At 34.8% G+C, this 25,620-nt stretch overlaps 1 protein-coding gene across 10 annotated transcripts in view; it reads left to right on the forward strand.

Moving 5' to 3' along the window:
• Positions 1–25,620, forward strand: part of SNTG1 (syntrophin gamma 1) — an 878,369-nt gene that overhangs the window by 650,829 nt on the left and 201,920 nt on the right. For all 10 annotated transcript variants that reach the window (XM_045398223.3, XM_065519199.2, XM_005563291.5 and 7 more), the window contains one exon: positions 16,202–16,240. In XM_045398223.3, the coding sequence (XP_045254158.2) occupies positions 16,202–16,240 (39 nt within the window). The remainder of the gene's footprint in view (positions 1–16,201; positions 16,241–25,620) is intronic.

Consider the following 25,620-nt stretch of genomic DNA (forward strand, 5'->3'; position numbering starts at 1 on the left):
TATGTATTTTTAAGAAGAGCCTATTATACAGTGGAGCTATTAATCTTTTTGTAATGTTTTCTTGTTTTCAAGTTTGTTTATGGGAGCTTTATGAATAGCCCACTTTTTTGATACTTATTTTTATGTAGTGTTCACATTAACTTTTCTACTGAAATGACCTTCTTTAAATTTGATTAGTCCATCACAAGGCCAAATGTACCTACTTCTAAAATATGCCTGCTGATGAAGGTAATAACAGTGTGAGAATAACAATTGAGAGAGCTATCATTTTCCTCTGCATTTGTGGGGTGGAATCTTGAGTGACTTCATAGCATGCCCAAACACACCTCAGCTCCTTTTCTGTTTTCCAGACCCCACAATACCAAAGTAGCAAGCCCAAGGCCCTTACTTCTCTGACATGTATGTTGGGTGCCAAATTTCTTGCAGGTGTTTGGGGTTTAAGGTTTGGATGCTTCTCCATGAGGGCACTGCTGCTACCTCTGTATCGTTGATTGCTTGTGTGTCCTCTGTAGGGCTAGTGTGCAGGGTCGGCAGTGGAACAGTGTGAACCACAAGGAGACAAATCAAATGTGAGTCTGTGTTTCCTTTTCTGTATTCTTCAAACATGTACTGGTCTTTCAAATGTGCATCTCATGGACTATTATTGAAAATTTCTAAAAATATTTATAAATGAAGAAATCTCATAAATGCTCATTCATATCTTCTTCCAGGAAACCACTTTCAGCCTTATTTTGTTTCCTTGAAATAGTGCCTCTTTCCCTCTGTCTGTACTCAATTGTTTTTCCTTCTCCTTATTTTTCAACAGTTTTACTGTGATGGGCTCAATGTTAGTAGATTTTCTCAAATTTGTAGATTAATGGCTTTATCCATTTGGAAAATTCTCAGCTCTTCCATACTACTCCATTCTCTCTCTGCTTTTCTTTCAGGATGCCAATTGCATGCATCCTGAAAATGTTTTACAGCTTTAGGTCTTATGTTTGGGTCTTTGAGTTAATTTTTGAATATAATGTAATGGAAGGTCCAGCTTCATCCTTATGCATATGAATTTCCAGTTTTCTTAGAATCATTAGTTAATACGACTGTCTTTTTTCCGTTGAGTGGTTTTGGCACCTGTGTTAAAAATTATTTGATCATATATGAGGGCTTATTTCTGGACTCTATTTTATTCTATTTATCTTTGTGCCTGTTTTTAGACATGTACCACATAGTTTACTGTAGTAAGTAGTTTTGTAGTAAAAGTTTTGAAATTGATAAATATGAGTTCTCTGGTATGGTTCTTTGTCAAGATTGTTTTGGCAATTCGGGAGGGACCTTGAGATTCCACGCAAATTTTTGGATAGATTTTTTATTTCTGTAAAACACCTCACTGAAATTTTGATAAGGTTCGCAGTGAATCTGTGGGTTCCCTTGAGTAGTGTTGATATCTTAATAATATTAAGTCTTCACATCTATGAAGATGGAATTTTCTCCATTTATTTGGCTTGTTTAATTTTTTAAGAAATGTTTTGTAGATTACATTTTATAAGTGTTTCACCTCTTACTTAATTTGTGAGTATTTTATTCTCTTTGTTACTATTATAAATAAATTTTTAAGTTTTCTTTTCAGATTGTTCATTGTTAGTATATAGAAATGCAATTTATTTTACATGTTGACTCTGTAATCAGATAGTTTTCTAAATTTGTTTATTAGTTATAACAATTACTTTTGGTTAAAGCTTTAGAATTTTCCACATATGAGATCATATCATCTGTGAGCAATGATAACTTTATTTTTTCCTTTTCAATTCTTTCTTGTATTTATTTTCCCTTGCTTAGTTACACCTGCTAGGACTTGCAGTACTGTGTCAAATAATATGGTGAAAAGCAGGGCATCTTTGTCTTGTTCCTGATCACACAGGAACATATTATCCTTTTCATAGGGAAAGGTTTCAGTCTTCTACCACTGAGTATGATATTCCCTGGGGGTTTTAATGTATGGCTTATGTTCCGTTAAGGTAGTTTCCTTCTATTTCTGGTATGTGAAATATGTTTATCATAAAAGAGTGTTGAATTTTGTCAGTTGCCTTTTCTGCATTGGTTGAGATGATTATGTGCTTTTTGCTTTCATTCTGTTAATGTGGTGAACTGCTTTGATTAATTTTCATATGTTGAACCAATCTTCCATTCCAGGAATAAAACCCACTTGATAATGGTGTGTAATCTTTTTAATGTGCCATTGTGTTGTTGAATTCACTTTCTTAGTACTTTATTGAGGATATTTTCATTAGGTTCATATATAATATTGGTACATAGTTTTTGTCTTGTTTTGTTTTGTTTTCTTGTGGTGTCTTTTTCTGGCTTTGGTATCAATAACAATGGCCTTGCAAAATGATTTAGGATATGTTCCTTTATTTTTTGGGAAAGTTGAAGAAGGACTGGTGTTAATTCTTCTTCAAATGTTTATACATTGAGATTTGACATAAAATACATTTTTAGAAAACATAATAAACATGGAACACTGTGTTATATGTTGGCAAAGCAAGAGTGTGTCAAATCTTAGTGCTAACTTCCCTCATTAGTCAGGAAAATATACTAATTTGATGATTTCCATTATTGTTGCACTGCTGTTCTTTTACTTATGTTGACATCATTGACAAAGTAGAACATGAGGTTTCTTTAACGAACTACAGGATGTTGAGACTATACAAAGAAAGAGGTTAAATCAGGTTCCAGTTAAAGAAGAATTAAGAAGCCTGACCAATTATAGATTTTCAAAGTCCAGTCCTCAGTGATAAGCTGCAAAGCACCAAGAGCACAGAAAGAGAAAATGGCATTATATTTATCTAGAGCTAGAATCCTCAAAGCGTTTGAAAAGATAGAAGTGGCATACAGTTTACCTCAAAAGGTAGCTAATTTTTTCTGATAATGCTTGTTAGGGTCATATGGACACTCTGCTAGACTGAGGGAAGATAAAATGAATAAGACACACCTCTGTTCTTAAGGCTTACACTATATTTAGTAAACACATGCAGCAAGAGGAATAGCAGATGGAAATGCAGACCCAAAGAGAAAGTCACTGGACATTCTCTCTGAGGCCTCAGAAAAGCTTTCATGACAGATATGGTTTCGATTATGCGGTACATGTGCATAGCCTTTTGTCAGACTGAATTAGCTGGTGCCAATTACAGGGTGAATTAAAGGATATTTAATCTCTGTGTGCCTCAGCTAACCATAAAAATAGAATAGAGTCTTGCTAGGTGAAAAAGTGAGAGGATGAGAGAGAAAGAGAGAGAGAAAGAGAGCGAGAGAACAAGAGCAAGGGAGGATGGGAGGAACAAAAGAGGGAGAGAAAAATAAAAGAGGGATAAAGTGAGCTTTGATGGGTTATATGATTTGGCTGTGTGCCCACCCAAATCTCATCTTGAATTATAGTTTCTATAATCCCCACGTGTGATGGGAGGGACCCAATTGTGGGAGGTAATTGAATCACGGGGGTAGTTACCCTCATGCTGTTCTCATTATACTGAGTGAGTTCTCAGAAGATCTGATAGTATTGTAAGGAGCTTTTCCCCATTTGTTTGGCATTTCTCCTTGCTGCTGCCATGTAATGAAGGATGTGTTTGCTTCCCCTTTTGCCATAATTGTGTTTCCTGAGGGCTTCCCCAGCCATGCTGAACTGTGAGTCAATTAAACCTCTTTTCTTTATAAATTACTCTGTCTTGGTTATGTCTTAATTAGCAGTGTGAAGATGGACTAATACAGTAAATTGGTTCAGGAGTGGGGTGTTGCTGTAAGAATACCTGAAAATGTGGAAGTGACTTTGGAGCTGGGTAACAGTTAGAGTTTGGAACAGTTTAGAGGACTCAGAAGAAAACAGGAAAATGTAGGAAAGTTTGGAACTTCTTAGGAAGACTTAGAGGACTCAGAAGACAGAAAATTGTGGGAAAGTTCAGAACTTCCTAGAGACTTGTTGAATGGCTTTGACCAAAATGCTGATAGTGATATGGACAATGAAGTCCAGGCTGAGGTGGTCTCAGATGGAGACCACTTCTTGGGAACTGGAGTAAAGGTCACTCTTGTTATGCAGTGAGACTGGTGGCATTTTGCCCCTGCCCCAGAGATCTGTGGAACTTTGAACTCGAGAGAGATGATTTAGGGTATCTGATAGAAGAAATTTCTAGGCAGCAAAGAGGAATCAGAGCATAAATGTTTGGAAAATTTCCAGTCTGACAATGCAATGGAAAAGAGAACCCCATTTTCTAGGGTGACATTCAAGCAGGCTGCAGACATTTGCATAAGTAATGAAGAGCTGAAAGTTAATTACCAAGACAATGGGGAAAATGTCTCCAGGGCATGAGAGACCTTCATGGCCCAGAGACCTTCATGGCAGCCCCTCCCATCACAGGCACAGAGGAAGGAAAAATGGTTTCCTGGGCCTGGTCCAGGACACCCTGCTGTGTGCATCCCTGGGGCATGGTGCCCTGACTCTCAGCTGCTCCAGCCATAGCTAAAAAGGGCCAATGCACAATTCAGGCCATCACTTCAGATGATGCAAGTCACAAGCTTTGGCAGCTTCCATGTGGTGTTTGCCCTGTGGGTGTGCAGAAGACAATAATTGAGGTTTGGGAACTTCCGCCTAGATTTCAGAGGATGTCTGGAAATATCTGGGTGTCTAGGCAGAAGTTTGGTGCAGCAGTAGAGCCCTCATGGAGAATCTCTGCTAGGGCAGTGCAGAAGGGAAATGTGGGGTTGGCATTACCCAGTGGAGCTGTGAGAAGGCCACCTTTCTCCAGACCCCATAATGGTAGAACTACTGATGGCTTTCATCATGTGCCTGGAAAAGCCACAGACACTCAATGTCAATCTGTGTTAGCAGCAAGGAAGGAGGCTATACCCTGCAAAGCCACGGGGATGGAGCTGCCCAAGGCCATGGGAGCCCACCTCTTGCATCAGCATGACTTGGATGTGAGACATTGAGTCAAACAAGATCATTTTGGAACCTTAAGGTTTAATGACTGCCCTATTGGAGTTTGGACTTGCACGGGGCCTGTAGCCTCTTTGTTTTGACCAATTTATCCCATTTGGAACAAGTGTATTTACTCAATTCCTTTCCCCCTATTGCATCTAGGAAGTAACTAACTTGCTTTCGATTTTGCAGTCTTATAGATGGAAGGGACTTGCCTTGTCTGAGATGAGGCTTTAGACTTGGACTTTTGAGTTAATGCTGGAATGAGTTAAGATTTTTGGGGACTGTTGGAAGGACATGATGGTGTTTTGAAATGGGAAGACATGATTTTGGGAGGGTCCAGGGGCAGAATAATATGACTGGGGTGTGTCCCCACCCAAATCTCATCTTGAATTGTAGTTCCTGTTATCCCTATGTGTCTTTCGAGGGACCCAGTGGGAGGTATTTGAATCATGGGAATGGTTACCCTCATGGTGTTCTCATGGTAGCGAGTGAGTTCTCAAGAGATCTGATGGTTTTATAAGGGGCTTTTCCCTCTTTTGCTTGGCACTTCTCCTTGCTGCCACAATGTGACAAAAGATGTCTTTGCTTCCCCTTCCATCATGACTGTGTTTCTTGAGGCCTCCCCAGCCATGCTTAACTGTGAGCCAATGAAACCTCTTTTCATTATAAATTACCCAGTCTTGGGTATGTCTTTATTAATAGAGTGAGAATGGGCTAATACAGTGGGCCTGGGGAGAGTGAACATGAGCAAAGACACTGTGCTATGGCAGGACAGGGCCTACATCCTGGAGTTCATACATATAAGGACCTGATACTGAAGTGACCCCTGAGCGACACACAGGCCAGGATGTGGAAGGATTTGAATTATACATGATTTTGCTCTTTTGTTTCTGAAGTAATGGACAGTGTATAATTAATTAAATAAAAAATGGCCATTTCAAATGTACATTTTTAAAATACTACTGTAGAAAACATATGTGCTTATGTAATAGAGAGACAAACCTGAAATATTATTATTAATCATCCATCTTATCAACAGCACATAAAATTACAAGAATTTGCACTTGCATTTATGATGTTCTTGTGTGTTAAATGATAAATGGGATGACTAAATTCCAAAGTCTCCTCTGCAACTAAAGGAGGCAGATTACTTGCAGAAGTCACCAGTGATAAGGAGTGAGAAGATGCTAGGAAATACTACTGAGAAGGTTATATTTAACAATTAATTAATAAACTCTATGATCATGTTTCATAAGACTACACCTCTCTTTTTTGAACAGAAATCAATTCAAATTTCATCATATTTACCCTACCTTTTCTACTAATACTGCAAATACCTCTCTCTCTCCATGTTTCTTTTTTTTTTTTTTTTTTTTTTTTTTTTTGAGACGGAGTCTCGCTCTGTCGCCCAGGCTGGAGTGCAGTGGCCGGATCTCAGCTCACTGCAAGCTCTGCCTCCCGGATTTATGCCATTCTCCTGCCTCAGCCTCCCGAGTAGCTGGGACTACAGGCGCCTGCCACCTCGCCCGGCTAATTTTTTGTATTTTTTAGTAGAGACGGGGTTTCACTGTGTTAGCCAGGATGGTCTCGATCTCCCGACCTCGTGATCCACCCATCTCGGCCTCCCAAAGTGCTGGGATTACAGGCTTGAGCCACCGCGCCCGGCTCCATGTTTCATCTCAGCCCAGAAACAATTATTCTTGTAGTATAAGAACTTCCTTTTAAATTATAATTATTCATTTCAAATCTTGTATTGATAGTATGAATTCTACATTTTGAAGCCACCAGAATTACTATTGTCAATCTAAAAACAATTAGAGATTAGTATCTCCAAATATATCGAGTATACTCAGGAATGAAATATGAGGATTAAAACCTGGGATGCCACAAATGTATCAAGTGAGGGAAGGGAAAATGGAAGCTTTTATTGGCACAAAGAGAGGGGTTTACATAAGTTGCTTAGAAACAAAGTTCTTTGGTTTCAGAGGCTCAAGCTCAGTTTGCTGGTGGAGATGTCCTTACTAGGCAAGTGTTCTTGGCAGAGCATCTTATTGAAAATATTGAGTTCCTAAAGAAAGTCTAGTTATAGACCTTGTCATACAAACATAAGTATATGAGCAAAATATGCATGCTTGAAGGAGGTTAATAAATTTCTTGTGGGGTTTTAGAGAGTCCATGGAAACAGTTCTTTTCTGACACGTAATCATGAGTTCCCTCTCCTTCATGTCTTTCCAGTCCTATTTTGTCTGGATCTGACAAAAACAATCATCCAGTATTTGCAGGTTTTACACTATAGACATTAAGACTCAAGAACTTAGAGGGTTTTTTTGGTTGTTTGATTTTGTTTTTTTGTTTGCTTGTTTCTTTTACTTTTTAAGTGATTAGCTTTCAAGGCAAAGTTAAACTTCAAATTCATGAGTTTAACTTTGTTGTAACTGAGTTATTCTCTGTCTTTTCATTCATTCAACAAATATTAATTGAGCACCTACTAAGAAGACCTAGGACTTCTCTAGGTACAAGTTGGTGCAGTATAGACTGAAACAGACAGAAGTCTGTGACCTAGAACTTACTTACATTCTAGTGAGGGTATCAAATAAATTATAAAAGAAAACTATTACAATAAGCAGTTATTAGATACTGATAAGTAGTATAGAGGAAATAAAGATACAATTAAGCATAATTTCACATTTTTAGTGTGTATGGGTGTGTGGGGGGGTGTGTGTGTGTCCATGTACTATATATCTGAAAGTATCAACCTGTCTGATTTATCTGAGGTACTGCAATTTTTCTTTTAGCAGAAAATGTTCCATTGTGATCTAGGAAAAAAACAGAAATTCAAGCATAATTTGTTTTTTTCTTGAATAAGTCTGGAGGTTCCCATTTAGGCAAACATGATGACCTAGGCTTGGTTTTGAATAGCGTATTTTAATGAATGTCCTTTTAAGTAAATACTACACAAAAGTGTCATTTTTAACTTTCTGTTCTGTGTTTTGTGTCATTCATAGAACTAAAATCACATATTTTGGGAATTAAAAGATAGGAGAATACAGAATTCCCAAGCTCAAAAAGTCTACAGTTTTCTAGAAATCAAAAATAATTACAAGGAAGACCCCATGAGTTTCCTTATCACAATTGCAGCATAAAATGAAATAAACTGATATTTTAAAAAAATGAATTTTATATCTTTTGTTCTGAAAAAAATAAGAACTTAACACTACTTAGATTTTGTTTACTTTGTGTAGGTCACACCATCCTGAATCTAGATATGTTCTTTGAGAATACACACGAGACCAGGCGTGGTGGCTCATGCCTGTAATCCTAAGCACTTTGGGAGGCTGAAGCCAGCAGATCACCTGAGGTCAGGAGTTTGAGACCAACCTGGCCAACATGGTGAAACTCTGTCTCTACTAAAAATACAAAGATTAGCAGGGCATAGTGGCGGCTCCTATAATCCTAGGTAACTGGGGGGCTGAGGCGGGAGAATTGCTTGAACCTGGGAGTCGGAGGTTGGAGTGAACTGAGATTACACCACTGCGCTCCAGCCTGGGCAACAGAGTGAGACTCTCTCTCTCTCTCTCTCTCTCTCTCTATATATATATATATATATATATGAGCCATTAAACCAATTCATGTAATAGAAAATAACTCTAGCATCAAAAATTCTTGGAGATGCAAAGCCCTCTGTCATGGACATATCACTGCCAGTCTCAGTTCCTTTTTCCTATAGTCATCTTCTCTGAGGAAGGATATCCACATATTCACAATACATTTTAGTACCTGATGGAAGGAAATAGGTCAAATCAAATATTTCTTGTGCAATAATATGAACTTTGTTTTTTGCTGGAAGTCTCTATAAAGTTTCAAAGTTTCTATAAATCCCCTGGAACAGCAAGTAAATAGCAAAATGCTGAGCTTTTTAATTTTTTTCTAATAGAGGTCAGATAAGTTTCATCAGATTTATTTTTTCTTTTCTTTTCCTTTTTTTGGCGGGGGGGCGTGGTGGGAGACGGAGTCTCACACTGTTTCCCTGACTGGAGTACAATGGTGTGATCTCGTCTCACTGCAACTTCTGCCTCCTGAGTTCAAGTGATTCTCCTGCCTCAGCCTCTTCATTAGCTGGGATTACAGGCACCTGTCACCATGCCCGGCAAATTTTTTGTATTTTTAGTAGAGACAGGATTTCACTATGTTGGGCAGGCTGGTCTCAAACTCCTGACCTTGTGATCTGCCCATCTTGGCCTCTCAAAGTGCTGGAATTACAGGCATGCACCACCACACCCGACCAAGTTTCATCAGATTTGTAAAGGAGCCTATTGTTTAAGAAAGTCAAATACTTTATTGCTTTTGAGATAAATGTGTTCTTTTAAGGGAGCAAAAGAAATTTCAATTGTATAGTCCTGACAGAGAGTGGAATATCTACATAAATTATTTGCAATTCTTCTCTTAGTGATATTTGCCTATATTTAATCTTTTACTGATAAATATAGATCATAGATAACTTGTATTTCTTATTATGAGGTTGTGAGTGGTTCTTGAAAAATTACACAATATAAATTGTATCCTCTCCTACTTCCAAGTAGGCATGAATTATTCCCTATTCTTCCCTATTCTTCACTGAAGTCAGTTCTATATTAAAATGGTACATTTTGGTAACATATAATTAAAACTCGATACATTATATCAAGGAACAATATGGAGTGTTCCAGTTTTAAGGAACGGATTTGTATTTGAGAAAAAAGAATGCAAAATATATGAAATATCCTTCAATATACTCCATGGAGATGTGTTTGAGAAGGCACATGTGCATTAACGACAAATTCTAAAGAACAGGAAAGCAGCATCACTCCTAAAAGATTTCATATAAAAATAGACATGCAAACTTCAAAGTAATTTCTATTTTAAAGCATAAACCAAGGATAGAAGATAGAGACAGAGTCTCCAAGATAAGTTAGTGTTTTTGGCAACAGTAACCATTTGCATTGTTATCTGAAAAATAAAACTGGTCTGAGAGATGATACTCTTAATGAAGGTGACCCTGAGAGAGTCAACACTTGCTCCTGAAAGAGAGAGCAACACTGCTGTCACAAGCATATCCCAGCATAGCACCTGAACAGTGGTAGCCCTCTAGGTTTCAATTTAGACGTTATCTGGAAAGAAACATGATTGCTAAGATGTACTTTGGTGGTAAAAGGATGATGCAGTCTTCTTACTGTGATCTGGCACTGACCACAGCTGTGCAAGTCAAACATGATGAAGTCCCTGCAGCTGGAGCTGCCATTCTGCTGTGTTGTGCTGAAGAGCCACTAACCTGGGTGGGCACTGGGTCCATGCATTGTTCATTTCTTGCTGCCAGGAAAGCCCAAAGTGCTTGGAATGGAAAGTGTTTTCAGTCAAGGCAGCCTGGGGCCAGTATTTGGGAAGAAGGGGAAGGCATTGGCTCTGGGTCATTCATACAGAATTTTCATAGATAGAACTTACTTGTCTGCTACCCGAAACAAGAACACAAGAAAACAAGACCGTATGCTTTGGCAGCTGGCCGAAAAGTGAGTTGCCAAGAAATCAAGCAGAGATTAATGTAATTTATGAATTTATCTTCTGTTTTTCATTTTTAAAAGCCTTAACATGGCCTTCATTTATCTGAATCCATTTTACTTTGTGGTCATTTATAGCTCTTGCTCATTTTGTAGAATGACATGTTGGGCAACCCTGGTCTAAGCCATTCTGCTCCTTTTACAGCCAGAGGATTAATAGCTTAAATAATTGTGCTCCAAAAGCAGCCGGTTTTGTGATATGGACAGCAAGTATGCCCTTTGATCTCTAAAAGCCTTCAAGTTCAAACAGAACCTTTATTTTAGTCAAAGTTATACTCCCTTTTTAGCTACTTATAACACAAATTGTTCTGATAACACAAAATTAATATTGGTTTCCAAGAAATGTAACATGGAAAATGTCTTTTTGGAAAACCCTGGTTTGTCTTATTTGGAGATTGGTCTTAAAAATGATGCAGAGAATTTAGAATTTTCATTATTTGGAATTAGTGTTACTACCAAGAGTAGACAATTTTTAAAACTTTGCTCTATGAATGCATTTTATTACTAAAAATATTTATGTTTTAGTATTTTACTATATATAATATAGCAGACACTATATTAATCATATGAATAATGCCATATGTTTAAAATAAATTTAAATTGTAATTAATATACTTTTTGTTTTTCTAATTAAATTTTAATTTGCTTTATTGATATTAATGTTATAATTAAAAAACAAATATTTTTCAAAGCAAATTACTGCTAATATCTTTATATTGAGAGTTCACTTATAATTTAGGTTTCCTAGAATACGGTTGTAAATGGAAACGAAGGTATACTGTGTCCAATTGATAAACACTAGGATATTCCACCAGTGCCGCTTAGGAGAGAGCATCAATGGTTTCATTTTCCCTCTATCTGTTCATTCCCCACCCAGCCTGATTCACACATGATTGTCACCCAGTTGGCACCTGAGTGTGCAAATCCTAGTCTAGAGTTGACAAAAAAATAGAAGGGAGTATGCGTTTAAACTATAGTGTAAGAAAGACATCTTTGCTCAGAATTCTTTAAAATGCACTTCTTATCTTCTAAAGGAATTCAGGCTTACTTTATATTAATTATAATCACTACTTATTGAGCTCGAAATTCCTGTCAATTTTTCCAACAAATATATGCAGTTAATGTTATTACTGATGTTTTACAAATGAAGGGATCTAGATATTTGATAATTAATAATCTGTCTGAGGATATTCAGTAACAATTACAGCTGGAATTCAACACCAGATCTCTCTGACTGCACAGCCTGACAAAGTCTTATGCAACTGCATTTTAGCTCCTGTGTTGAACTTATCCTCTTTCCCCTTTGCAGCCTCCTTGGATTGTTTGGATTCTGTAAAGGGGTTATCCTTATGCCATCTCTGCATGGGATCTTTCATTTCCATGTTCCAGCACTCATCACCATGAGTCACACTTGGTAGAAGGTCATTAAAAGATTTTAGAAGTAAATAATGACATTCTCTCCTGTCTATATTTCATTTAGTCAATACACATACACACACACACACATACACACACACACATATTACTGAGTACTGAGGATCCTTATAAACCTTTAAAATGTTGTGAAAGATTTAAAAGTTTAGCTAGAGAGAGGAAAAATAAGACAGGTGTTTTTGAAACGTGTATTCTGGGGGTTGTTTTGATGGCATTTTATATTTTCAAAGTTTTAAATAATGGAATAGCTTTGTTAAAAAATAAATATTAAACTAATTTTATTATTTTCTAATTTTAAAAGTTATATTTCAAAATAATAATAATTACAAAATACAAAGCAGTAAAGGAAGTTTTCATGTAATAATCCCTAAATGAAAAACAAAACTGTTAGAATTTTATATTTATAACTGTAAGTATCATTGTCATACACATATGTCTGCTTATGTATGCATATTAAACATAAAATAAATTTCAGTTCATTCTTACAGACATTAATCTAAATTTATAAGACTGGATGTATGCCCAAATTATCAATCTTTGTGTATGTGTATATGAATGCATATATAAATATATGTATTTATGTTTAATATACATACACACATATATGCATACATACATATGCATATATATGTGTATATATATAATTTTAAAAATACTGCCGAAAGCTGTCTTGAAATTAGAACATTTTTTAAGCATTGTATCTTGTCAATCAGTAAATATCATCATAAGCATTTGTAATGAATGCACAGTGTTATAAAATTTTGGATATATTGATTACTGTTTAGCATAATAAATAGTTCAGTATATGCTACATATGTTTTAATTACTGTGATATTTCCACTTATTTATACTCTCTCTGTGTGTATATTTAAAAATGTTAGACTGTTAAATATTAGCGGCTTGGCCGGGCACAGTGACTCACGCCTGAAATCCCAGCACTTTGGGTGACCGAGGCGGGCAGATTACCTGAAGTCAGGAGTTCCAGACCAGCCTGGCCAACATGGTGAAACCCCATCTCTACTAAAAGTACAAAAATTAGCCGAGCATGGTGGCACCTGCCTGTAGTCCCAGCTACTCGAGAGGGTGAGGCAGGAGAATCTCTTGAACCCCAGAGGCAGAGATTGCCAGCCTGGGGGACAAGAGTGAGAATTCCTCTCAAAAAAAAAAAAAAAAAAAAAATTAGCGGCTCATGCCTATAATCCCAGCATTCTGGGAGGCCAAGGCGGGCGGATCACGAGGTCAGGAGATCGAGACCATCCTGGCCAACATGGTGAAACTCCGTCTCTACTAAAAATACAAACAAACAAACAAACAAAAATAGCCAGGCTTGGTGGCGGGTGCTTATAGTATCAGCTACTCTGGATGCTGAGGCAGGAGAATCGCTTGAACCCAGGAGACGGAGGCTGCAGTGAGCCAAGACTGCACCATTGCACTACAGCCTGGGCAACAGAGCGAGACTCTGACTCAAAAAGTAAAATAAAATAAAATAAAATAAAATAAAATAAAGATATGAAATGTTCTAATTCTCCCTATTTTTACTTATTGTTTTATTTTAAAATGTTAGTATAAGTACTAGCAAATGGAACATTTTATATTGTTATACTCCACTTGCTACGGGAAAGATGGAAATCATCTTTAAAATGGATTTGGGTGTGTGTACAGATTTTAAATCTTAACAAGGAATTATTTTGTATCTACAACACCAGGAAAAATTCCTGAATACAATGGATGTACATTTCTTGCTGCCACAGTGAGGGTAACAGGTGGACGGAGTTTTCTGTGCTGGACATCACATCCCCCATTTTGATTCACCGTCTTCCATTCCTGTGCAGTCAGTAGTTTGGTTATTTAAGTTTATATTTCCATTGAAACATGAATAAACATGAATAGATTATTTTACCCTAATACACAATTAAAAAGCTACAAATTACAGTAGAGATCAGCTTGCACAAGTTATTTTCTTGCCAAATAAATCTATTAATACTACACATAGCAGTATTTAAGCATTGACTCATTCTTTTTGAATATTTTTACATAATCCTAGAATGACATAAATTGTTCAAGTATAAAGTATTATGAAGTTATAGAGAAGCAGTATTTGAAAGGTTATGATGATATCATTCGACTAAGAGGAGCACAATTATCAGTATTTCTACTTTAAAGAATATTACTTCTTCAATAATTGACTTAAGACCTTGTTCTACTTTATTATTTTATTATTGTATTTGCCACATTACGAAAACAATCTACACATAATTTTTAAAGGCCATTTTAATATTTTCCAAACACAGTTTTTATGTATTAATTACTATTATTATTTACATTTTATTCTAGTTGTTGGTATATCTCACTGTCTTATCATTCTCTCTAGTCATTTATATATGACTTCTTTATTGTATTCTAGTTTTTGATACATATATTCTAATGTAAAATATATCATAATATATTCTATATTCTGAATTACTCCCAATTTCTTGCCTTATTTTTGAGCAGTGGTAGGAAATACACCATACATTTATTATTTTAATAGTAGTAATGTTATATAAGAAACCATTCAAAGGTTAGAGATGGTAACATTCATGTATCAGTTAATAAATTGATCTTTTCCAAGGTGAGTCAGGTATGTACTAAGGGAAACTAACAAAAACAAAAAATGGTAATGTAACAACTCCTCACAGATAAATAATTCTGATGGTCTAGTAAACACTCTAGTGGGAGAGAAAGTAGATCTCTGTGCAAGAAAACATCTCAATTCTGCAAACACTCCCAAGGGTGGGTTAGTAGGACAAGACTTCTGTGCTAGACTCAGAAGTTTGGCTCAACCACTACTTTCTACTCCGTCTTTGGCTCAACCACTGCTTTCTATCATGAAGTGTTTACTTTTGTAGGTGATCTTCAAGTTTCCTAGAAAGATGGTTCAGACATTTTTTCAGATTAAAAAACACTGCAGTTTACAAAGCTACATAGCATGTTATTGAAGACAAGGGCCCACATAGAATATTAGTTGAATTTTAGAATTCTTTATAACAATTCGTATGAACTAGCAAAAAGTAGATATCCGCAAAATACCCAGTATATATTTTTTAATTGATTAATAAAATATGTTTAGAGATCAACTTTTACCATCTGTGTTTCCAGGCCATGCTGATTTTAGCTGAAGGCATATATGAGTAGGTTCAGAGATTCCTTAGCAGATTCCTTTGCAGAGCCAAAAGGTGTTTTGAAATGATCATAATAATGTAAGAAGTACTGGTTTCTGTACCTAAACTTGCTCAGATCACACATATGTTTTCACATTTTCTTTTATTTTTACATTTTAAGTGAGAAATATCTTGCAATAAATCTGTTCTTGTAGATGTGACCTTTGTTCATGTTCCAACTTTGTGTACTTTTTCTGTTTAAATGACACATTATTTCACACTAGTCAGCAGGACAAAAGGGAACTAAAAAAGGACAAAATAAAATAAGTCAATGACATGATTTATAAGTGAATACAGTCTGCATTAATTCTGCTGTAAGTGTGTACCATACAGAATTAGCATGTTTAAGTTTCTCTATAAAGCCATTGGAAGGTAATCATTTTATTTAGCAAAAGCACTATTGAAGAAAGACTTCGTGTAATGTCCTTTATCCAAACTTAACGTTCACTTTTATTTGGTTTTTAAAGTTTGTTTCCATGGCATATGACAGAGGAAGTGCTTTCTGTGAAGACCAACTTTAAATTCTTATAAAATATCATTGATTAAATTTTCTTAAAGTAAATGTTAGACTTTATCTGGAGTCTTGACTGAAAATGTTCAACACACATATTTTATCCTTTAGCATTTGGATATTGCATTTCCCTGTTCTCTTGAGTGCTAAAACAAATTGGATATAATATAATTTCAAAGTGCAAAAAACAAACCACAGAAAGTTACTCTCTACATTCTTGATAGATAATCATTTAGCATTGTTTGAGCACAGGCTTTTGGTTTCTGAGTTAAAAAAAAATTTTTAAAGGGAAATCTTTTCCAAAATGTTTACATATGAAATGTGAGATAATATTGATAGCCAATTTTAAAAAGAAAAAATCTGTTTATATATGTTGTTTTATATGTGATGATTTCAGTATATCAAAATAGGATATTAATATATATTAGTTCGCTAAAAATAATCTGCATAAAATTCTGAGGACCTTGTGTTACCACATAATTTTCTTCTCACTTTTATTATTTATTTATCATTGCAGATTAAAAAAATCAACAGAAATTTTCCTGTAAACCAGCAGGTAAGATCAAAGCATACTTGAAAAGCTAAATAATATATTTCTTCAATTTGATCTATTATAGAAGATAATGTTATCTGATTTCTAAACAGAAATAATTGGTACAGTCATTTACTATCTTTAGTGAGAAATATACATTTCAGCTATCTCTTTCATATTATATAATATGTAGGTTCCTCTACTTATATTAAAAATTACTTTAAAAATGTGTATCTAAGTCAAAAATTATTGTTTATACAAAATAATGATATTTATATGAATACATTGTTGAAGAACTTACAGTTTTATTTACATATGATAGTTTTAGTATATCTTAACTTTTGGGAGACATACTTTTAATTTATCTCAAAATTCAAACGGATTTTTCACAATTTGCTGACAGTATTTCAAATGAGTCTAAGTCAATGCATAGAACAAAAATAATTTTGATTATTCAGCTCTATAAACTTCTTACTCTTGATATCAACTTTGATTAGAAACCATTGATCAAATCTAAATATCTATGATAGCTATTTATAAATGATACATAAATTACCTATTAATTTTAATGATAAAAATGTTTAAATGCTCTTCAACATATAAAATGTAAGATCTTTTTCTTATCTAAACCTCAGTTCCCTTATCTGTTACATTTGTATAAGGGTGACTATCCTGTAAGTTTATTTTCAGGATTAAATAATAGCACATGTAAAGTTCTCAATCTATGCTATTATTATCATCAAAGTTTCCAAATGTTTACACTTATTCTTTGGAATACAGAATTTATGTTTTATAGAAATTGTATCATTAATGATGCTGCTAGCCCAGATCAGCTTCCAAAGCCATGTGTAACTAGAACACTGGAGAGAACCGCTTTGGAGAGTTCATTGTGTCTACAATGCTCTGGTCTAGTTATTTTCAGCTCCAGAAGTCCCCTCCCTCCTACCTTAAGTCCCTCAGTCCTGAGTCAAGTTGATATTTTGGATAAATGCAGAGGTTGGAGAGGTGTACATGTCTCGCCACATGCTGCAGCAACCTGTAGTTGTTTCTAAGTCCCTTACTTACAGTGTGGAAACCAGAGTTGTCACCAGCAGACTCTGCTTACTTGCTCTGTGATGACACCTGGGATGCTCCCTCTGTTGCTCCCACGCTTTCCCAGGTGATTCTGATATGGGTGTCATCTTGAGAACTGCAGACAGGTATAGTTAAAGATAGGTGTCATCTTAGAGCTACAGTTTAATGCTTTTATAGGGTTCCAGTAGAGGGAAAATGTCATTAATAAGAAATTACTCAGATAGAAGAAAGCATCAGCTATGGGGGAAGATTATAATGTCCATCGATACACAAGGCTGTTTTCTAGTCAGATCTATAAAAATGGAAATCTACTGTTTTGTAAATTCTTCTCCAAAATAAAAAAAATGGTGATTTTTTTTTTTTTTAATTTAAGAATGACTCTAGACCTGTGTCATCACCCTCTCATGCCTTTTCTAACCTCAACATGGGAGATATTAATATTGGTGTAATATATTACTACAGTAGTCATTCCCCTGATAGCCCCAAAGCTATTCTGTAATCATAATGACAATTACAGCTAACACTTCTCACGCAGTCAGCCTGCTGACTGGGACCACTTCTTGCCACCTTTGCTTATATCCAGGTTTAGAATAATATTAAGTAAAATAAATGAGAATTTGAATAAATCACACATAGAACAGGTAATAAAAAAATTTAATATTCTAACACTATAATATTCTGACACATACTCATATGTAAACATAGATGTTCATTATTATTCATCATTTTTATTTGCTAGCATGCTAATATTTTTCATTATATAATTATTTCAAATCTGAAATTATGTAATTCAAAACTATTTCAGATTTTATTTCAACTATATTGGCAGTTCACAGTTTTGAAAATCATAACAAATTCTTCCCAGCATTTAAGAAACCTGAAAATAATAGTTTTTTTTTTTCTTTTTTTTTTTGTTTTGTTTTTTTTTTTTTTTGAGACGGAGTCTTGCTCTGTCGCCCAGGCTGGAGTGCAGTGGCCAGATCTCAGCTCACTGCAAGCTCCGCCTCCCGGGTTCACGCCATTCTCCTGCCTCAGCCTCCCGAGTAGCTGGGACCACAGGCGCCGCCACCTCGCCCGGCTAGTTTTTTGTGTTTTTAGTAGAGACGGGGTTTCGCCGTGTTAGCCAGGATGGTCTCGATCTCCTGACCTTGTGATCCGCCCGTCTCGGCCTCCCAAAGTGCTGGGATTACAGGCTTGAGCCACCGCGCCCGGCCTTTTTTTTTTTTTTCATTACTACTTTCCATTGTATACATGAAGAATTTTAAGAAATAGGATTAATTTATAGTTAAATATTTATATTATTGCATAATTAGGAAAACTCACCTCACAGTATGACAACAATGCATTAAATGACTAGAATACATTTCCTACTTAGTAAAATCTGAGCCAGTTTAAGGAAATTGAAATTTAAAAGCACATATAATCCAATTTCTGATGATATATGCATTAAATAACTCCCTCGTATTCCCGGTGTTCTAGATATCAAAACAGAAATTAAAAGTCACCCAAGCTACAATGAACCAGAAGTTCTCTGCTCCCTGAGATCTGGTTTTCAATTTGTGCTACCCAGATGGTACCACTACCCTAACCAGATAAATTAAAATGAAAGCAAAACACAGGGAGAGAGCCACTGCAGTTCAACTGAGACAAGTGCTAAGATTAGTTCCACATGAACTCTGCCACACTCCAGAATGCATGATGCTTTCAAGAAAAACTCTCTGTCTGAAGAAGATGGTTGGGCCCAAAATTATAAACCATATGAGGAAATAAACCATTATAAAGAAATGCATAGAGACTAAAGAACTCTCCAAAATATTTTTAATCATGATTTTTTTAAATAAATAAATCAAAATTGTAAGACAAGAACAGGACATAGTGCTAAAATTTGTGGTTGTTAAAAGAACCAAACAGGAGTGCAAAACTGGAAAAAAAAAAAAAAACCTACATTTAAAATTAATTAACCAACTAAATAATCTTAGTTATTGCCTCCACTTGAAATCACATTAGTGTATCTCCTACTTCACTTTTCGTGAGGAGTAAGTTTTCCATTTTTTCTATGCATCTGGGACACATTCATGTGTTTTTGTTTTATTAAGATTCTAATTTGGTTCTTTTTTTTTTTTTTTTTTTCTTTGAGACTGTCACCCAGGCTGGAGTGCAGTGGCGCAATCTTGGCTCACTGCAACCTCCGCCTCCCTGGTTCAAGCGATTCTCCTGCCTCAGCCTCTTGAGCAACTGGGATTGCAGGCGTGTACCACCACGCCCAGCTAATTTTTGTATTTTTAGTAGAAACAAGGTTTCACCCTGTTGGCCAGGCTGGTCTCAAACTCCCCACCTTAAGTGATCTGCCTGCCTTGGCCTCCCAAAGTGCTGGGATTACAGGCGTGAGCCACAACAGCCAGCCTGAATTGGTTCATTTTTACAGTGAACACACTGAAATTCAATTTGCCCTGATAACTTTCTGTTGAAATGATGAAAGGTGGGACAGTGGTCTTGCTGATGAACAAAATAGGGATAACTGAATGGATGTCAAGTAATGTTGTGATAATTCTCTCAATATATTAGAGGTAAAGGCATACAGGCCTAGAGAACCAGGCCTGCATCACACTACTGTATGTACCTAGACCATTAGGTCATAATTTATTACATGTGTCATTTTTACTCATTTTTAACTGAAGTTTCTTCATCCTGAAATAAATCTCATTCCTTCCACAAAAATAGCATTTTTCATTAACTTTTTTCTATAATTGTTTACCTGGGAGTAACATTATAAAGTATTAATTCATCATTAAAATATTAATATAATGAGCTTTATATTAGGCAGTATACAAAATAATATAATCAAATTGTTTACATGAGTTTAAATTAATAAAGTTATACTTATTTAAAACAACATGTTAGCTGTGGCAGCTATTCCTACAGATATATTTACATTTGACTAACCATAATAATTTGGACACATTATTATAGATGTGTACATACCATACATAGAATGCTGGCAGCTGGAATAGAAAGTGACTAAAGTCTCTAGTCGTGCTGGGGAGAATTAGAGAATTTCAGGACACTTTAAAAATCCATTTCTGGAGTGGCATCAGAAAAGAAAGAGGAGTAGGATAAATTTTGTCAGTTTTGCTTCTCTATAAAAGATTTGCTTCTCTATAAAAGCAACAGAAGAATGGCAAAAATAGAATCAACTTTTAACAAATATGGAAATTCACAAAGGCTCACTGAACCCAGGGAGCATTTATTCAAGAAAAACAGCTGAGTCTTGGTAAGAACAGCAAGCTTTGTGGCATTGTAACTGGATCTAGTTCCAACCCCTCCCTTTTCTCTGGCAATATGGTGGCTTACAGAATAATGATGTATAACCTGAAATTTATAATCTAATAAGTTGTATATTTAATTCATTCAATTTGAAGATGTGTATTTGTGTGTATTTAGACAAAATATTCTATTAATGAAACTAACAATTGGTCTTTATTTTGGGGGGATGTCAAAATCTATTTTTTTCAATTTGAGAAAGAAATTATCCTAGTGCTTTATATATTCAATTTATAAATGTTAAAAACACATTATAGAGTCACACAATCTGGGGATAATGAGCCTATTGTTGTTCTGGTCCATTTCATAACACTTGCCGATAAAATATGCTGGCATTTTATGATCTAAAGGAGAATCCACCTCAAAAAAAGTAATGTGTCTTTATAAATTAACTCTTGGAAAATCAGCTAGCTCATAAATCATTTGATAATAAACATGATGGATATTTCACAGGAAAACGAGGTGTAAATGTTATTTTACAATTAAACTAAAAGAGCCCACACCTAATTATGTAAACAATTATGTATTACAGTTAAAATAAAATATACACTTTAGAAGACTTGGGAAAGGGTTATTCAAACAATAGAAAGTTGTATATGTGTGTGTGTTGAATTTATACACATATATACATGGGCTTCATTATTGAAAGAACTGTCTTAATTCTCATTGGCTTTCTTTTCTAAATATATAGATTTTCAAAATCCTGAGGGTGTGGGGAACAAATATGGCAAAATTGTCTTGTTTCGCATTTTCCAGATTGTTATATAAATGGAATCATACCGTATGTTGAATTTGTGTGGCTTCTTTCATACAGCATAATTATTTTTAACATTACTCATTCAACAGCGTGCAACAATCCATCATTCTTTTTAATGCTGAGTAGTATTTCACTGGTAGCTCTACCACCGTTTATATGCTGTGTATTAGCCCATTAATGCACATTTGCTTGATTTTAAGTTTTAGTGTATTACGGATAAAGCTGATATAAATATTTATGAAAAGTATTTGTCTTGACATACACTTTTATTACATTTGGGTAAAATCCTAGTAGTGTAATAACTGGATATTATGGTTGTATATTTTGAACATTTTAAGAAACTGCAAAACTGTTTTCCAAAGGGTTTTACATCTCACATTGACACCAGCAGAGTAAAGATAATCTCGTAGATATCCCTTATGGTCAGGCCTTTAATTTTTGGACATTCTAATAGATGTGTCGTGATCTGTTAAATTTTAATTTGCATTTCTCCAAAGAATAATGATGTCGAGCATCTTTCCACGTTCTTATTTGACATCTGTATATATTATTTTGTGAATTGTCTCTTCAAATGTTGCCCCAGGATAGAAGTTTTTAAATTTGATGAAGTCTAATTCATTGTATTTTAATGAATCATGCTTTTGAAAATTCCTAACACAAGAAATAAATTTTCACGTATTTTTTATCCTAGGTTTTTTACATTATTCTTTTTATTTTAAATCTATGATTTATTTTTATTTAACACTTGTTTCAAAAGTGAGGTAGAGATCAAAGGCATTTTTAAAGGGAGGTACAATAGTTCCAGCATATTTATTGAAAATATTATTCTTTCTTCACTGAATTATTATTCCCCTATCAAAAAACAAATTGATCACATACATGTGGGTCTATTTCTGGACTCCAAATGCTGTTGCCTTCATCTATTTGTATCTCATGACACAAATACAAAACTGTCTTGAATACTGTAGTAGTACAATGTCTAACATCAGTAGTGTGAGTCCCCTAGCTTTGTGATTATTTTTTGTTGTTGATAAAACTCCTAATATTTTTATTAATGTTTTTATATAATTGAAATGTAATAATTGTACACATGTTTGGGGGACAGTGTAATATTTCAAATCATATATACATTGTATAATGAGTGAATCAGAGTAATTGCCAAATCCATCACTTTAAACATTTATCGTTTATTTTGGTGGCAACATTCAAAATCTCCTCTAGCTATTTTGAGGTTTACACTATGTGGTTATTTGCTATAGTTACCCTACTGTATAATACAACATCAGAACTTATTGTGTACCTGTAACTTTGTACCCGCAGGTGAACCTTTCCCAATCTCCCCTCACTCTTCCCCTCCCTAGCCTCTGGTAACCACTGTTGTACTCTCTACCTGTAGGAGATCAACATTTTGTAGATAACACCGATGAGTGAGATCATGTGATGTTTGTCTTTCTATGCATGGGTCATTTTACTTAACATAATGTCCTCCAAGTTCATTCATGTTGCCATGAATGACAAGATTTCATTCCGTTGTATAGCTGCAGAGAATATATATATATATATATATATATATATATATATATATAATGCCTCATGTTCTTTATTCATTCGTATATAAATATGCCTCATGTTCTTTATTCATTCATCTGTATATGAACATTTAAGTTGATACCATATCTCAGCTATTGTGAATAGTGCTGCTTATTGGGAGTGCAGCTATCTCTTTGACATACTGATTTCATGGTCTTCGAGTGCATACTCAGTACTGTTTTCCATAATGGGTGTACCAATTTACATTCCCAACAACAGTACACAAGAGTTGCCCTTTCTCCACATCCTTGCCAGCATTTGTTATTTTTTTTGTTCTTGTTTTTTGATAATAGTCGTTTGAACTGGTGTGGGGTAATACCTCATTTTGGTTTTGATTTGTATTCCACTAATGATTAGTGATTTTGAGCATTTTTAAATGTAAACCTTGGCCATTTGTTTGTATTCTTTTGAGAAATGTCTACTCAGATCTTTTGCTCATTTTTAAATCCAATTACATGGTTTCTTGCTATTGAGTTTTGAGCTTCTTATATATTACGGTTATTAATATCTTGTCAGACAGGAAATTCGCAAATATTTTTTTCCCACTCTGTGAGTTGTCTCTTTGTTGGTTATTTCCTTTGATAAGCAGAAGGTTTTGTTTGTTTGTTTGCTTGTTTTGTTGTTGCTTTTAGTTTGATATAATCCCATTTGTCTATTTTTGCTATTATTGCCTTTGCTTTTGAAGTCTTATTTTTAAAAATCCTTGCCCAGCCCAGTGTTATGAAGCAATTTCTCTATGCTTTCTTCAAGTGCTTCCATAGTTTCAGGTCTTACTTAAAGTTCAGGTCTTACTTAAATTTAAGTCTTTAAGGCATTTTGATTTGATTTTTGTGTGTGGTGAGAGATAAGGGTCTAGTTTCATTTTTCTGAGTGCAGATATGCAGTTTTCCCAACATCATTACTGAAAAAACTGATCTTTCCCTAATATGTGTTCTTGACACTTTTGTTGGCTTTAAGTGTGTGGATTTATTCTTAGGGTTTTCTATTCTGTTCCATTGGTTTATGTATCTGTTTTTATGCCAGAACCATACATTTTGTTTACTATATCTTTGTAGTATATTTTAAAGTCATGTTGTATGATGCCTTAACTTTATTCTTTTTGCTCAAGATTGCTTTATCTATTGGCAGTCTTTTACATTTCCATTTGAATTTGAACATTGCTTTAAAAAATCTGTGAAAATGACATTATCTTTTTGATAAGGATTTCATTAAATATGTAGATGGCTTTGGTTAATATTGACATTTTAACAATATTAATTATCCCGATCCATGAACACAGAATACCTTTCCATTCGTTTGGATTTCCTCCAATTTCTTTCATCAATGCTTTACAGATTTTATTATAGAGATCTTCAATTTGTTTGGTTAAGTTTATTCTTAAGTATTTCTCTGTGGCCATTGTAAATGAAATTGCTTCCTAATTTTTTTATGATAGTTTGCTATTAGCATATGGAAATACTACTAATTCTATGTTGATTGTGTATTCTGCAAATTTACTAGTCATTCATTAGTTATAACAACTTTTTGGAGTCTAAGGTTTTCTACATCTATGGTAGGTGTATATATTTATTGGGTGCAAGAGATACTTTGACAGAGGCATGCAATGCATAATAATCACATAATGGAAAATGGGATGTTTATCCCCCATCCAATTTTCCCAGCACCATTGATTGAAGAGACTATCATTTCCCCCAATCTATATTCTTGGCACACTTGTTGGAAATGAATTCACTGTAGGTGTATGAATTTGTTTCTCGGTTCTCTATTCTGTTCCACTGATCTGTGTCTGTCTTTAACAGTACCATGCCATTTTGCTTACTATATCTCTATATTATAATTAGAAATGAAGTAATGTGAATCCTCAAGTTTTCTTCTTTTTGCTCAGAATAGCTTTGTTTATTCTGGATATTTTGTTGTTGCAAATAAATTTTAGGATTGTTTTTCTATTTATGTAAAGAATGTCATTGACATTTTGTTAGGAATTGCATTGAGTCTGTAGATTGCTTTGGGTAGTGTGGACATTTTAACAATATTGATTCTTCAAATCCATGAATACAAAATGTCTTTCTTTTCTATGCATCCTTTTTAATTTCTTTCACCAATGTTTTATAGTTTTCATTGTAGTGATCTTTCATTTCTTTGTTATTTATGGCTATTACAAATGGGATTACAGTTTTGATTTCATTTTCAAATTGTTCACTCTTGGCATTTAGAAATGCAACTGCTTTTTGTATGTTGATTTTGAATCCTAAAACTTTAGTGAATTTACTTATCAGTTCTAATAGTTTGTTGGTGTTTTTAGATTTTTCCAAATATGAGATCATAACATCTGCAAACAATGATAATTTACTTCTTTCCCCACTTCGATGCTCTTTCTTTCTCTTGTCTGATTGCTCTAGCTAGAACTTCCGGTACTATGTTGAGTAACAGCTGGGAAAGTGGGCTTCTTTGTCATGATCCAGACAAAGATGCTTTCAAGAAAGGCTTTCAGTTTTTCCCTATTCATTATAATACTACCTTGGGTCTGTAATATACGGATTTTATCATGTTGAGGTATGTTCCTTGTATTCCCAGTTTTTTTAAATCATGAAAGGATATTGAATATCAGATGCTTTTATAGCATCAATTGAAATGATCATATGGTTGTCGTTCCTCATTCTGT

Source organism: Macaca fascicularis, chromosome 8 (genome assembly GCF_037993035.2).
Source record: "Macaca fascicularis isolate 582-1 chromosome 8, T2T-MFA8v1.1".
Taxonomy (NCBI): Eukaryota; Metazoa; Chordata; class Mammalia; order Primates; family Cercopithecidae; genus Macaca; species Macaca fascicularis.